Source organism: Aspergillus sclerotioniger (assembly GCF_003184525.1).
Source record: "Aspergillus sclerotioniger CBS 115572 chromosome Unknown BO94scaffold_38, whole genome shotgun sequence".
Lineage (NCBI taxonomy): Eukaryota > Fungi > Ascomycota > Eurotiomycetes > Eurotiales > Aspergillaceae > Aspergillus > Aspergillus sclerotioniger.
The window spans coordinates 55868-71057 of NW_020291028.1; the positions used below are offsets into that span (position 1 = coordinate 55868).

The following is a 15190-nucleotide window of genomic DNA, read 5'->3' on the forward strand; positions in this document are numbered from 1 at the left end:
ATACTGTTCTACATTTAGATACTGCTTTGTATTGAATGAAAGAGTATCTAGGGCTAAGCAGTGCCACAGCCACCGCCACAGGCTTGGGCCGGGGTGAAAGAAGCGTGCGGATAGATGATTGGCTGAAAACCATCCAACCAACGGAACAAAGGACTTTGCGCCAGAGGTGTCTCTGGGTCGCCCAAGGCCGGTCGGGACCGAGACCGAGTGGCGAGTGGAGGCCCACGAGTTAGTAGTTGTTTGTCCACCCACCACTACTACTACTACACCGGACGTATCTAGCTACCTGGAGCTGTCAGCCAGTCTGTCCATCTGTTCCTCCGACCATCACAACATCAATGTTGCTGTATTATGAATATTATCATGACTAGCATCCCCCCGAATGCAACCCTACCCTGACTCGGTGCCAGCATGAACTCGACTGACCACGTGGGGGACGGCTCCCTCACCCGCAAACGCCCTCGTCCTGTTGTCTCCTGCCTGCGCTGCCGCAAGAAGAAGCTCAAATGCGACCGGTTATTGCCCTGTGAGAATTGCTCCAGGGCCGGCTGTCCCACCGACTGCGTCTTTCACTCGGATGGGATGGTGGATGGTCTGCCCGACCTGCCCGGCGCCAAGCGCGTGCAGCTCGACCCTTCTCCGTTTCCTCCGCTTTCCTCCGACTCTCGGGCAGACCCGGTGGCCAGGCCCCGGTCAGGCCCCTCAGGCCCCTCAGGCCGGCCAGGCCAGTCAGGTCAGTCAGGCCAGTCAGGCATCGGCCTGCTCGAGGACTTTCAACAACGTCTCGCCTATATTGAAGAGTATCTGGCCCTCAAACCCTTGTCTCATGCGTATTCCGGTCCGCTCCGGGATATTCCCGGGAGCTCTCCCACTCGCTCCGCCACCCCCCGGGGTGCCCATGCACCTCCATACCCGGGCACCCTCGTAGTCAAGGGCACGCGATCCCGCTACCATGGCCAGAACAATCGTACCAGCTTGTTGCATCAGTTTGCCGAAGCCCGAGAGTTCATCCAGCGGTGCACCCGGGATCCCTCCATTCTGAATCTAGCCAAGGAGGTGCAGTTCCTTCAGAGCAAATCCAAGCTGCCCACGAGCTCTCCGGATTCCATGCCTGATCTCGATTATTCCCCAGAGCTGCTGCAGATGCAGGCCTCGTTGCCACCCAAAGCGGTGTGTGACCGCCTGGTGAATCTCTACACTACCAACTTTGAGCGTACCCTCCGCATGCTGCATGTTCCTACCTTTCTCCGCCAGTATGCCGACTTCTGGGCCACCTCCTCTCAGGACAATGATCCCTCCGCCACCTTCCTGCCCCAGCTGACCGCCGTCCTGGCGGCCGCACTGCCCTTGGAGGTTCCCAACTTTCGCCTAGAGTTTGCCTCCGCCTGGGAGTATCTGCAGACCCCCGCTGTCAACCTGGTTCGCGTGTGGCTGAACAAGCTTGGTCGGAAGCAGCGCACCGAGCTGGTCTCTCTGCAGATCGACGCCCTGGTTATCCTTGCCCGCCGACTACGGCTGGTGTCGCAGGAAGAACTATGGCGCGCCACCGGGACGCTGGTGCGCTCTGCCATGGTGGTGGGTCTGCATCTCGACCTCGCCGAGAATACGCAGCTGTCAGCCTTCCAGAAGGAAGTCCGGCGTCGCTTGTGGATCACCATTGTGGAAATGGACCTGCAGACTTCGATTGCGTCGGGCATGCCCGTGACAATTCCGGACCTAAACTTTGACCCCCTCATCCCGTCCAACCTGAACGACGTGGATTTCGATGACACGACCACCGCGTTGCCCCCTGCCAAACCGTTACATGAGTGGACTGACACCCTTGCCCAAGTGACTCTGGCCTCCTCATTGCCCCAGCGGATCCGGGCCATGTCGCTCGTGCGAACTTCCAGCCCGGGACTGGATCTCACTGAGATTGTCAAGCAGGGTCGACGGATAGAGGAATGCCTCCGACAGATCCCGGCGCCATTGAAATTGGACCCGGCTCCCATTCATGGAGAGACCCCGGGGCCGGCCCTCTTGCTGAATCGGGTGCTCCTGGACGTGTACATGCGCCGGCCGCTGCTGTGTCTCTATCGACCGATCGTCATGGGCAACAGTCGCCAGGACCAGCTCTTCTTCGAAATCGAACAAGCTTGTCTAGAATCATCGCTCGTCGTCCTGTCCTACCAGGACTACTTTGATCCGAACGTTGCGTATCTGGACATGTTCAAGTCAACACCATACTGGGACGTCTATCAGCTCTTTTGTAAGAACGACATTCCGTGGGCGGCACTAAGTGTGTGCGGCTATATGAAGCTATCCAGCCAGCAACATTCTGCGGAGACGCCGATGGCGTCCCCGGCGGTCTACTCACCGCATATGCCAACGGCGACGCACACCAAGGCTAGTCTCATGCGCGTGGTCGAGAACACGCTTGACGGGCTGACGCGGACGATTGGCGAAACGGGCAGCAATATTAAAGATGTGCTGCTGCTGGCGGTGGTGCTGCAATCGGTGCGGGCGCGTGGCTCGGCGGAGGTCAAGGAGCGGTGGATGCAGCAGGGGGCCGCCAAGGCGTTGTCGGCGTGTCGACAACATCTTCTGCCGACTGTGGCGCAGGAATCGTTTGCATTCAACCTAGGAGATTTTACCCAGATGGTATGCCGCCTCCATTTGAACTTTGATGAACCTACTAATGGATGCAGCTCCACACGACGCAACCCATCTTCCCCACCACAACGGACCCAGGCTACACGCCCGGGACACAGCCGCCACTGCCGGAATTCCTGGCGGAGTCGTCGGATCTGGCGACCGAGTTCAACAATTTCCGGGGGGATCCATTTTCTTTGGAAGATGAGTCGTTTGCGTGGAATATGTAGCGTAGCGTAGCGATGAGTGATGCAGGGATGCAGCGAGTTGATGTGGATGAGATAACAGCCATGCATTTTTGGTGATGATTAGCGAAAAGTGTTTGATAGATGTGTATATACATGTATGATTCAATGCTATTGTAGTAGTGTACCTCGCCGTTCTAATCACTTTGCTGTTGAATCCTAGTGAAGCTCGGCACCACACAGCATCACGAGGAGGGCAGAGTGATCGAGAAATCCGTCTGCATCCACAACTAGCATCCACCCGAGGCATTGATGCACCGTCGACATAGCAATATCGGAGATACCTAAAAGGGTAATGCCTCGGAGACAGTTCGGATCCGAACTCGGATCCGGACCACAGCTTCTCCGGTTCGTCCGTTCTATCAACCTCACCCTATGCCAAATGGTTGGCTTGCCTGTTACATCGGACAGTAGCCTTAGCCTAAGGATCCAGGATGATGGTATATAAAGACAACAACCGCCCAGCTCATATCATCCTAACAAGGCATTCGGAATTCAACTATCAGCATCCAGCATTACAGCATCATCTATTACTTGGTGCAGTATAGCATCACTGCCATCGCATATTGACTCTAATATCGCAACCATTATCAGAATCAATATTGTTCCAACAGCATAACAACAGCATCACAACAGCATCACATCATGTCCAACATCGCCATCATCGGGGCCGGGCTCTCCGGCCTCGCCCTAGCCCTAGCCCTGCACCAACAATCCATCCCCTGCACCATCTACGAAGCCCGCTCCGCTCCCCTCAACATCGGCGGCGCCATCATGCTCTCCCCGAACGCCCTCCGCATCCTGGACCATCTCGGCGTCTACACACGCCTTCTCCCAGACGCCTACCTCTTCGACCATCTCCACTTCCGCACTACCACCGACACCCCCCTGGACACCTACGAATTCGGCAACACCACCAAATACAACTACCCGGGAATGCGCATCTACCGCCACGTGCTCATCCGCGAACTCTCCGCCCTAATCCACGAAGCCGGCATCCCCATCCACTACAACAAGAAATTCCACCACATCCTCACCGAATCCCCCACCACCGTCATCTGGGAATTCACCGACGGCACCACCGCCAGTGCCACCTGTCTCGTCGGAGCAGACGGCATCCACTCCACAGTCCGAAAGTACCTCTACCCAGACCTCGAACCACAATTCACCAATATCGTGGGCGTAACTGCCACAATACCTACATCCCAACTCAACCTCCCATCCATATATCCCCTACCAGTCACAATCCTCAACCCCACGCACGGCGCCTTCATCATCGCCCCTCAACTCCCCTCAGGAACCGAACTGTTGATCGGCCGCCAAAAACACTCCCCGCACCTCACCCGCAAAGAATGGTCCTCTCTCCTAGAAAACAAGGAATGGTGTGTGGACTTTCTCCGCGAAGACTCCACCTCATACCCGGATCTCGTGCAACGGGCTGTATCCTCTATCAACTCTGATACGATTAACCTCTGGCCGTTTTATATCGTTCCGAGACTGGAGAGTTGGACTTCGGGGTTGGGTAATGTGGTGGTGCTTGGTGATGCCGCGCATGCGATTCCGCCGTCGGCGGGACAGGGTGTGAATCAGGCTTTTGAGGATGGCTTTACGTTTGCTTTGGTTTTGGAGAGGTGTATTACTACTACTACTGCTACTGATGTGGGTGGGGGTATTCCCGGGGGTAGTGGGGATAGGTTGAAACGAGGGTTAAAGGTTTGGCAAAAGGGGAGGCAGGAGAGGGTGGATAGGGTGTTGGATTTGAATAAGCGGGTTGATAGGAGGAGGATGCCTAAGCAGTCTGGTGGTGGTGGTGATGGTGTGGATGGGGAGGAGGAACCGTTTGAGTTGGAGTGGTTGTATAAACCGGATTTCGGGGAGATGGTGGAGGGGTGGTTGGCTGGTGAGGGGTTGTAATGATAATTAGTGGGGATGGTTGTGAAGGATGGATTTCGGCGTTGTCTATTCTTTTCTCATGACAATTTATAGTATAAAGTTGCTGTATAGCTGTGGTTAATAGTATCAATATCCATCGACTTCTTTTTGGTTTCTAGTCACTCTTATCATTTCGCGTACTTGGGAATTCTTTTTCATACTTTATATATTGACATCAGATAATGGCTTCAGGGGATGGTCAGTTCAAGTATAAGAGGAAGTCTTTAGTCCAGCTTGAAACAGTATATCTACACATCAAATCCATCCTCCATCTATCTACAGTTGAACAGATTGTAGCACGGCAGACTCGGGAATATCTACCAATTCAGGAACCACGAACCGAACCCACTTCCGAGACAACATGGATCCCGATCTCGGGATTTGCAGAGTTTGCAACGAATACCATGATTTCCCAGTCCACATAGGTAGTACGTAGTACATAACACAGCAGATATAGTATCCACCAAGAAGGATGATACCATGATATCATAATTCGGACTCGCGTTTCTCGCTACCCGTGAATCATCCGAGTCCGAGGCTGACAAATTCATCCATCCATCCCAACCTCCAACTTTTCAACCCATCATACCAACTATAAATCCATCCCCACCAATCTCCATCTCCATCTCCATCTCCATCCCCATCCCAAGCTTCATATCAGCCATGACCCCTGTTATAATCTTCGGCCCCACCGGCTCTGTCGGCTCCGCCACCGCGCTTACCGCCCACACCCAAGGATGCAAAGTATACCTCGCCCTGCGCGACACCACCAAACCCATCCCCGGCCTCACAACAGCCCAAGAACAGTCGGGAAACTTCACCCGTATCCAAACCGACTTCTCCAACCCCACCAGCATCACCACCGCCGTGGCCCAAAGCAAAGCCAAACACGCTTTCATCTACACGGATCTCACCTCCCCAGACCACATGCGCGGGACTTTCACCGCTCTCAAAGAAGCAGGGGTGGAGTTTGTTGTGTTGTTGAGTAGTTTTGGAGTTCAGGGTGATATTCACCATGTGGCGTCTGAGGATGTGATTGCGTATGTGCATGCGCAAGCGGAGATCTCCCTGCGGGAGGTATTCGAGGATGATGGGTATGTTGCTGTCCGGCCGGGGTTTTATGCGAGTAATTCGCTTTGGTGGAGAAATTCTATCCAGAATGGGAATGGGGTGAGGGTTGCCTGGGCGGAGGGGGTATTTGATTGGATTTCGCCGGGGGATGTAGGGTGTGTATCTGGGATGATATTAGCGCGGAGGGCTAGGGGTGTCGAGACGGGGGTGGAAGAGGGGAAGTCGTTTGTGTATCTGGTTGGACCGGAGCAGATGAGTGTGAGGGAGGTTATTGAGACGGTTGGATCTGTGCTTGGGAGGGAGGTTAGTGTGATTGAGGTGGGTGAGGAGGAAGGGGTGGAGAGTTTGGTGCGGGAGTCGGGACTGCATGAGGGGATTGCGAGGTCTGTGGTGGGGTTTTGTAGGGGGGCGGTGGTGGAGGGGAGGTCGTTTATTGAGAGTCCGGTTTATGGGGGTGCGGTGGGGAATATTGAGAGGTTTTTGGGGAGGGAGGCGATGGGGTTTAGGGAGTGGGTGGAAGTTAATCGGGGGAAGTTTGGTGTTTAGGTCGTTGGATATGGTGGATTATGGTGGAAGAAGTGTTGCTAAACGTACTGGATGTGGTTTACACTTGATGGAAGGATATGAAAATAGAATAATTATGAATTAGGTCATGCAGTTTAAGTTATATGGTTGAGCAGACAATCTGATGCCTGTCAATACAGAACCAGATCAAACACCACAGCTATAGCTAAGGCTAGGGAGCACAGAAGCCAGATGTATACATCAGATTCATTATACACCAGTCAGACTTATAAGTGACAACTCCCAGTCTGTGTAAACAGTCGCTTATTCAGCAGATACATCATGAAAAGGCTGATGAGATGTAAGCCAAAGGTACTGCGTTTTACCCCCGTCTAAAGGTCTAAACTGCTCTTCCGCCAACGGTATTCGTCGCTTCTGCATTTGACTGTCCCCTGATAATCGATACGCCAGGAATGCATCCCCTCGATCTGGGGAAAGCTCCAGGCACGCCTCTCGGATCCGCGCACACTCTGGTATCGTCGTCGTGGTTTGACCATCTGTCCGGATGATCCGTTCGCCTTCACTCTCAATCTCCATTTGAACGCGGAGAACGTTCAGAACCAAGTCCGATTCATAAGGTCCCTCCCGATGTGGCCATGCCTCCAGTATATGGAATACTCGTCGACGGTAACTCGCATCTCGGCACTTCAAAAATGTCCAGAACAGGCCAGGGATCACTCCCATGTCCATCACCATCTTCGGAAGACCGTCCCTTCGGTGTTCCGCCATTAAGCTTTTAATGACCCTCTCTGATAGGTCGGCGACTTGATTAAACTCAGCTAGGTAGTCGTCATAGGTCATTTCTGAAAGGTTTAGCAAGGTGCCTAGAATGATGCTGAGCGTCACATGATGCACCCGCATAATATCGATGCAACGGAGGTCGCGAGGACTCCACCCATCCCGGTGTGCCACCAGCGCCTCCAAGGCCACCCGGTGGGCTTTCAGTCGGCGCAGCAAACCGTGTCGTTCTGCTGACAGCGTGAGGAAATCCGAGGCAGCGTCCCCGACCGCAAACTCGCAGCGGACTCGGAAGCTATATAAGATGTCGCCTAAGATCGGATCAAGGGCCTCTTTGGCCTCGGGGAGGCTGTATAAGCATTGTTCGCCGGAATCGGGTTGATCCTCCGTGTAAAAGTGCACAGCCGTACCAGGTGGCGCAAAATGGACGGCTTGGACATATAGATGCCGAAACGCTCCTACCAAGGCCCTTTCCGTCCCTCCGGTGGGAATTTCCAGTCCGGCCTTCCCCCCGGCCGAGAACGTGACCGTCCTTTGACCGCCCATGCCCAGGATATTCAATCCATTCTGCAAATGCACCATGGCCGCCGGATAATCTCCCTGGAGCAGTTCTAAAGTAACAAAGACGAAGCAACACATCAGCACCACCCCTCGCAGTTGCGGGTCGTTGGATGGAAGTCGCGTGTAGAGCATAGAGATGGATCGGTTATACTGCTCGAGAGCAAACCGACGGAGCGCACTGTGAGGGCTGGTGTGAACCTGGGCATCCTGGTGCATAGCGCTGAGAGCGACAACGGCATGACCGACGGCGGAATCGGCTTGTGTCATCTGCAGGACCAGCCGCTGCCAGAGATCGGAGCTGAAGCAGCTGGTAATCATCGGGACAGTCTGGGCGAGGAAAAAAGCAAAGCTACGACGTTCATCGGCGGTCATTCCGCGGAGGTTAGTCGCGATGCTGGCGGGCATCTGCAAGACGATGGACTTGCGGGCGCGGGATGTCGCCAGAGGCAAGTGGGCCGTATCATAGCCATCGCATTTTCGTCCAGTAGAAGAACAGTTGTAACACGAGCCGGGGGTTTCATCACAGCGAACATGGCGGATGCTGAGTCAGGGTCAGTCGGATGGAGTGAGAGAAAGAAGAAGAGGAAAGGAAGAAGAGGGAGGGAGTGGAGCTGACCGGCACGTGCGACACCCGGTGCGGGCCCTGGGCGCAAAGGCCCGTCGTCTCTTGCGCTCCGTCATGGTGCGGTGCGTTGGCTAGGACGGACATGTGAGGATTCTTATAGGGATGATGGGGGGAAAGAGGTCCCTGAGGTGGTGGGAGGAATCGGTGTGATGGCTCGCATCTCAGCTGCTGGTGTCTAGACTCAGGTGGGACTGCTGTCGAAGTCGAAGTCAACTCTGGCGATCCCCCCACGCCCGAGCAGCAGGGCCGGCCACCACTAGATAGGCTAGCCTACTACGGCTATGGCCGGGTCCGGCCAATCTTTCCCCACCGGGCCACGATCGGCCTCCCGCCGTGACAAACTTGCTTCTTTCATCCTCTCATCCTCCTGACAATTCGCTTGTCCCTGTCGTTGTCCCTGTCCCTGTCCCCTTGTCCGGTGTAACAATCAAATACTTCATCCATACTTTCTATCCTGGTGGATTACAGCTGACTAACCGGATTCAGTCTGGACACTTGTCGATTGCTCGTCCGATCGGCTGATCGGCGACACGGTGATGACGCGACCAGCCGATCCTGCAGCTGAAGAGATAGGAATGATACGAATAGTAGCGGTGTCCAGGTGGAAGCAGCTGCATCTCTCTCCTCTTGATCTGGTACCGACCTGACAGTGTGCTTCTTTAGAACCAGACCTATCCTACGATTGCTTCTACGATACCGGTCGCACGTTTGTCGGCTGCTCCCTGCTCCCCCCTAGCACGGTACTCGAATCGCTACCCATTCACAGATCCTGGAAAAAACAGCCCCCAGGCAATTATTATTGAAAGCTAGTCATCCCGCGGTCGGCACTACCACGGGCTGCTACATATACAGTCGGTATGGGTCTGGGGCTGTCACCTCCTCCGAGGTAAAACTGCAATGGCCATAGGTATCCTTGCCAACCGATTCCAGCGGCGTGTAATCTCCCTCGCGCCGCTCGCCACGGGCTCGCGTGGGCCTACCTAGATCCCCATCATCTGATTCAGCATCGCTCAGGCTGTCGATGTCCACGTGGAAACCCCCCTTCGTCTGTGATTGCATGCGGATCTCCCCCCACATAATCGGCTTCAGCGCATGGTCATACCCCCCTTGGGGATGGCATGCCGCGCTGATCGCCGCACTGCAACTACTCGCAACTGGCATTCGGGATTTGTACTGCCTCCGGCTCAGGCCCATCACCGTCCCCGTCATCACACCTCCCAGGATAATGGCAAACACAATGGCAATGGGCGCATACCCACAGGCAATCACCTGATCGGAATACGATGCAACCCCCTGCGTGTCAAACGGAATTATCTCGACGTAGAACAAACTGGCCGACACCAACCAATGTAGTAGCATCGAAGCCATCAGGAGCGGGACGCTGTAGCGATACGGGAGGCTCAGATAATAGGTGCCTCGTTGAGATCCTTCCGGCCAGGACACCCGGAGCGGCTTCCGCTGGGTCGCATAATCGTCGTATTCCGCGGCCAGCAACATGTGGGTCAACAGGTTGTTGTACAAGAAATATCCCGCCGAGATCACTATCTGGGGACAATTGGCCAACAAAGCCATAGAAATGACCGACGTATGTTGCATCGAGATGATGGTATACGGCGTGGGCGAACCGAACCCCAGCTTCCACAATGCCGGGAGACTCCACGACTGGCCTTCGTCCGCCAGCCCTTGGATCGCGAGCGACAGGAGATAACCTCCCACGCTGATCAAGACCAAACAACTACACAGGTCAGTAATACTCTACACACGAGGTTTGACACGTACACGCAGATGGTCGTGATCCACTGCCCAAGTCGCACCGCCCGGTACCATCGCTGGCGTGGCGGGAGTCTGGCCCACGCTTGGGATTGCAAGGCTCCCTTCCCCGTCAGCGACACGCGCCAGTACTGCTCTCGACGGGACTGCCACGGCTGTGGACCGGCACTCAGATTCGCTCGTGATAGCAAGCCCATCTGTTCGGTGGTGGGATCGGGCTGGGTTAAGAACGATGCCATGGCATCGCCGACGGTCAGGAAGATGTCCTTTCGATCGTTCCGGGCTGTCAACAGCATACACAGGAACTTGATGACGTTGCAGGTGATCACCACCAGGCAGATCGTCGGACTGTATTGCAGCTCGCAGTGCTCCGGGGCCTCCTGACTTAGGCAATATTCCACGGGATACTCTTCGGCCCCTGCGGTCCATCCGGGCTGGAGGTAGAAGTCAGGGGAACAAGCCTCCTCGTCGGTGACCTGCAGGCGAACCGCCCGAGCCCAAGTGCTGTTCTTCCATTGGGTGGCATTGTCCAGGGACTGCTGCAGATAGGACTCCGAAGGAAAGGCGAGAAGATCCGTCGCAAGCCAGGTAAAGTCATCTAACAACGGCTCGGGCCATTCGAAGTCCCGCTGGTCATAGAGATCCGGTACCATCCCATTGATGGTCTCCCGGCCACTGGGAACATCGATCGTGGCATTGACTACCGCGCCCGACCAGGGGATCCCGCCTGGAACGGCCCAACTGTCGACGGCGGCCCGTAGGTTCGATGGAGTGCAATAGCTAACCCCGAACTGGCTGCACATCCACTCATAGCTATATGTGGCGCCGCCCTCATAGTCTGAGGGCGGGTTACCCGCAGCCACCCACTGCAAGGTTTCGTTGGCGATGGTGAGGTTGCTGGTCACTAGGATCAAAGTGCCGAGGTTGGCCGGGAAATTCGCCGTATGCTTCTGTACACATTCCTTCCGGGTCAAGTTCTTGAAGTTGGGGAGATCGGCATAGAAGGCGGACATGTTCAGAGCCGTGTTCCGCTCAAAGCACTCGCCGTACGAGGCATTGTAATGCGCCGGGGGACGGTCAAAGTCAAAGTTAGCTGATGCCATGACGACATTGTATTCCTTCGTGCCCAGGGCAAAAAACACGGCGGAGTTGTATCTGCGGTCATAATTAGGCCCGGTCCTCACGACGGTCGGGTCTGACATACATCAGATGAATGGGAAGGGAGGTGATGGCGAGCGCCATCCACAAGGCGAGACGGGATCGTTCGGCCCAGGCAAGATTCCGCAGGCTCGCGACCCCGATATGGAGCCACACGCGTTCCCCGTGGGCGCGGTCAACATCATTTCGGGCGGGCGCCGTCAGGCATTGCATACAATAGCTACTGGCGCCGAGGACAACGGTGCTGAGGACGTTGATCAGCAAGTGCAGCCCCGTCGTCCAGGCTTTCGTTCGGCTGCAACTGCCTTCGTAGATGGTGGCCGCGGTCATCGTGAGCGAGCCATGGCGCGCAAACGACACGGCGGTCGCCACGAGGGTCAGAATAATGTTTATCAGCAAGACAGCGGCGGCGGCATAGGCACAGATCAGAACACCCATCACCCATTTCCGATCACTGTGTCGGTGGGCGGAAGGCTTCCAGCTCGTGATGGGCTTCACTCGTGTTGGGGAACTGCCGGCATCGTTAGTGCTTATTGGGGATGCAGGTACCAGCTCGACGTCCGTTTTTCCTCGCGCGCCGCCCCAAACCCGACGATATTGGATGTCTGGGAGGGATGGCCAGCGCCAGAGGCGGGTGGTGCCTGGCAAGAAACCTCCCATCGTGTAGGGGTAGGTCCTTGGTAGGTACGTGGTGAACAGAAGTTGCGCGCACTGAATTCGCCGACCGGGCACCAGTCATCAGTGCTACCTACTTAAACCCACTTTGCAAGGTCGATTGAGAGAAGGAGCTATTCCCATCGGAGCATAGTCCAATGGCCAGCCACAACGCTAATAGAAGCCGGATGCTCCGTGCCGCCTCAGGCCCCTAAACCCAAGTCAAGCACAGTGGGTCCACTCCCGTCTGATTGACAAGGCATGTTCCATGATTGGCTGGAGCCGTTCAGCTTGTTCTGTCCCGGAATAATCATACCCCGTCCTGTGCTGATACTTCCAGCGCTCACTGCTGCCACCTGGACAGTATCTAGGGGATTGTCTTGACTAGCTGGATTTACAGGGTGTACTAGTGCAAACACTGTTCTGGCCAACGGGGTGAGGGTGAAATGCAGTGGAATCGTGCTGTCTAGTTGCTTGCACAATGTCCCACACCGGAAGTTCTTCCCTGAGCAGGGATCTTCCAGTACCTCTGTGATCTACTCCCAAATCCAACCGCACCAATGTCATATAGATGTGAGAATATCGTCAACAACTGGGGGTTTTGGAGATCCCAGCCAACGCCGCTCTCTTTATCCGACTTTCTTGTGGTTTCTCCGACGTCACGGCCCAGAAAAGCAACGCTAAAGGATGAGTTTAATAGTGATCGTCCCCTCGTGCATCCAGGACCATCGTGCCCACGTCAGCGAATTTAACATGGCGCACAAACTGGCGCGAGCATAATTGCGGCTCAATGAGAATCTCCGGATTGGCCAATTATTTATCCTATCAGCTCATACCTTGACTTTGGGATCTGCTGATACGTGGCGAAGACGTTTGAGTGGTGGCCAGTGGAGCAGACACTGTGCAGCTTACTGTACGGTATATACTTCTGATAGGAGCTCTGTTGACTGCCTTGACCTTTCGGGACTAGAACTATCCCTACAGAAGGAAGATTCACTTGAACAAGGTTTTTAATACCAATGCACATGATCCTAGACATAGATCTGTCATAAGAGTCAGGTCACACTGAACTGAACCCTAGGTAATTCGAGCTGAATTCGAGGTAGTGTATGCAAGGACCCACAACGGATAATTTAGCCTATTTGGCATCAAATAGCGATTGTTGCGCGCACAGAGGTCGGGGATACACATCCGGGATTCTCCGTAGTTTCAACAGGACTGAGCCATTATTTCAGCTCACCATCGATGAATCTTAGGCCAGCCTTGTTGGGTAAGCCCGGTACTTTGGCAGCGGAATATTAACCTCGGGGAAGGACTGGACTGGTCATTTCCAGACCCACAGCGATATGCATGGGTCATCTTAGCACTTGATTGGGCACCTTCCAATTTCTTTCTCCATTTCCCCATCATTTCCCCTCAGCGTGGGTGTGTGGTGACTGATCGGACCCGACTGACTGACAAGCCTTAAGCCTTATGTGATTGGTGGTGCTTTTACAGGTGTTATATAACTTAAGACGGGTTCTCGGGGATCTCCTCTAGGTTCTATTTCTTGTGGGCTTGTCTGATAATTTAATAGGCCGATGCATCTTAGCACCTTGAAAGAGACCTCTGCTTGCCCTTCTCCCAAGACAATCCTTCTGATCATTCGCGTTGCTTTGGAACATGGCTCGAGAATATTCCCATCAGTTACATGGGATTAACAGAGAGTGGGAATATCGAACTCACCAGTTGATACTGATAATTAATAGTCGATCCCATGATGTTGATCCATCACAAAGCCCATGATACCACCACAAAACCGCGCATCTAGTGTCCACTCATGTTTTAGTTCGTCCTGTCAAGTGCAGCACGGGAAAAGCATCGATGCATAGCTACAGCACTGTAGCAGGAGAGTCTGAGACATCTTCCAGTATAAACTGTACTACAGCCTTTAGTCCTTATCCTGAAAGTGGGTATATTCAAAGACCGAGCCTACCCACCTTACTTTCTCTTCTTTCAACTCATCATTCCGGTCACTGCTGTAACCATGGGGTATCGTTTTTAATGGTCTCGTTTTATGAAGTTCCATTTGTGCGCGCTTATGTAATTGCATGAAAAACCTTGTTGCCACCAATCAGTGAAACAAAGACTCGCCCCTCCGCCGCCCCTTTCATCATCTCCATCCACCTGCAACACATCTGTCATGCATTTGATAGCACAGGCCATAACCCCTCCGCCATCATCTGCCGTGCTACAAGTACCACCGGTGCTTCTCTAATCACTAATGTCATTGCAAGTGCCGATCCGTCGGCTCGACGAGGACTGGACAGGGATTACAGATCCTGCTCTGCGCAAGAAGCTGCAGAATAAACTCAACCAGCGTGCTTTGCGTAGGTACTTTTTTATCACATATCCTGCTTCGTAGATTGCTGTCTTTGCTATAGACCTCATAATAACCCTTTGTAGGTGCAAGAAAACGCCGTGACCGGCAAGAGGCCCTTCTGCTGAAGTCCAAGAATAACAAGGCAGACCTACGGCGTTATGCATTGATCCTCCCACGATCCGATCAAACCAAAGGGCCGCGACAGTCTCCACCAACCACCCTCCAAGATGCTGTAGCAATGATGACGCGCTTCAGCGCCGCAGCCCGTGAGAGATACTATGCCGCTGATCCATGTCTAGACCAACTATTCACCTTGTCCAAATTCAACGTGCTTCGCGCATTCGTGGATAACATGGCATCTCTCGGACTAAGCATCGAGGCCATGGGAGACGACGTCATCTCTCCATTCAGTACTGATATGCCAAGCAACCATAACAAAGAAATCGTCCCAGCTAGTCTCTTTCCTACCACCACTCAATGCTCTATTCCTCATCATCCCTGGCTAGATTGTTTTCCGGTCCCGCGAATGCGGGATAATCTTGTCAAGGCCGCGGAGTCATTCAACGATTGTGAGCTGTGTACGGATATCATGGATCCCACTAATGGTGATATTGGCATCATGGTCTGGGGTGACCCGTGGCTTCCGCAGAATTGGGAAGTCTCGCAGTTGTTTGTTCAAAAATGGTCTTGGGTTATCAGGGGGTGTCCTGAGGTCTTGGTGCATAGTAATTACTGGAGGGCCAGACGAGGTTTGAAGAAGCTTACAGTGAGTTCTGTTTAAGGTTGGCAGCTTTACAGTGCATCGTGCAGACCCAATGTTATAGTACATGTGCCCTGACTAGGTACGTTTCATACCAGGTTGTGATGGTTCAATTTGGA

The 15190-nt window shown here is 54.1% G+C and overlaps 6 protein-coding genes across 6 annotated transcripts; 4 read left to right on the forward strand and 2 right to left on the reverse strand.

Moving 5' to 3' along the window:
* Positions 1 to 184: 184 nt before the first annotated feature.
* On the forward strand, positions 185 to 3011 carry BO94DRAFT_539687 (Zn(II)2Cys6 transcription factor). Its single transcript, XM_025612754.1, has one exon. The coding sequence runs from the start codon at positions 412 to 414 to the stop codon at positions 2869 to 2871; it is 2460 nt and encodes an 819-aa protein (XP_025462698.1). The 5' UTR covers positions 185 to 411; the 3' UTR covers positions 2872 to 3011.
* A 255-nt stretch (positions 3012 to 3266) lies between these two features.
* Positions 3267 to 4909, forward strand: BO94DRAFT_266206 (FAD-dependent oxidoreductase). The gene has a single exon (XM_025606523.1). The coding sequence runs from the start codon at positions 3522 to 3524 to the stop codon at positions 4788 to 4790; it is 1269 nt and encodes a 422-aa protein (XP_025462699.1). The 5' UTR covers positions 3267 to 3521; the 3' UTR covers positions 4791 to 4909.
* A 476-nt stretch (positions 4910 to 5385) lies between these two features.
* Positions 5386 to 6425, forward strand: BO94DRAFT_526553 (NmrA-like family protein; the record flags this gene model as incomplete). The annotated part of the gene is made up of 1 exon (XM_025610353.1): positions 5386 to 6425. The coding sequence occupies exon 1, from the start codon at positions 5472 to 5474 to the stop codon at positions 6423 to 6425; it is 954 nt and encodes a 317-aa protein (XP_025462700.1). The 5' UTR covers positions 5386 to 5471.
* Positions 6426 to 6528: 103 nt separating this feature from the next.
* On the reverse strand, positions 6529 to 8566 carry BO94DRAFT_628216 (Zn(II)2Cys6 transcription factor). Its single transcript, XM_025617466.1, has 2 exons — positions 8359 to 8566; positions 6529 to 8283 (listed from the first exon to the last, which is right to left on the reverse strand). Exons 1-2 carry the CDS (start codon positions 8421 to 8423, stop codon positions 6708 to 6710), a joined length of 1641 nt encoding a protein of 546 aa, XP_025462701.1. The 5' UTR covers positions 8424 to 8566; the 3' UTR covers positions 6529 to 6707.
* A 168-nt stretch (positions 8567 to 8734) lies between these two features.
* BO94DRAFT_502156 (uncharacterized protein) lies at positions 8735 to 11691 on the reverse strand. The gene is made up of 3 exons (XM_025609448.1): positions 11342 to 11691; positions 10147 to 11292; positions 8735 to 10102 (listed from the first exon to the last, which is right to left on the reverse strand). Exons 1-3 carry the CDS (start codon positions 11623 to 11625, stop codon positions 9208 to 9210), a joined length of 2325 nt encoding a protein of 774 aa, XP_025462702.1. The 5' UTR covers positions 11626 to 11691; the 3' UTR covers positions 8735 to 9207.
* A 2521-nt stretch (positions 11692 to 14212) lies between these two features.
* Positions 14213 to 15092, forward strand: BO94DRAFT_560483 (uncharacterized protein; the record flags this gene model as incomplete). Its single annotated transcript, XM_025614156.1, has 2 exons — positions 14213 to 14318; positions 14506 to 15092. The coding sequence occupies 2 exons, from the start codon at positions 14213 to 14215 to the stop codon at positions 15090 to 15092; spliced, it is 693 nt and encodes a 230-aa protein (XP_025462703.1).
* Positions 15093 to 15190: the final 98 nt, after the last annotated feature.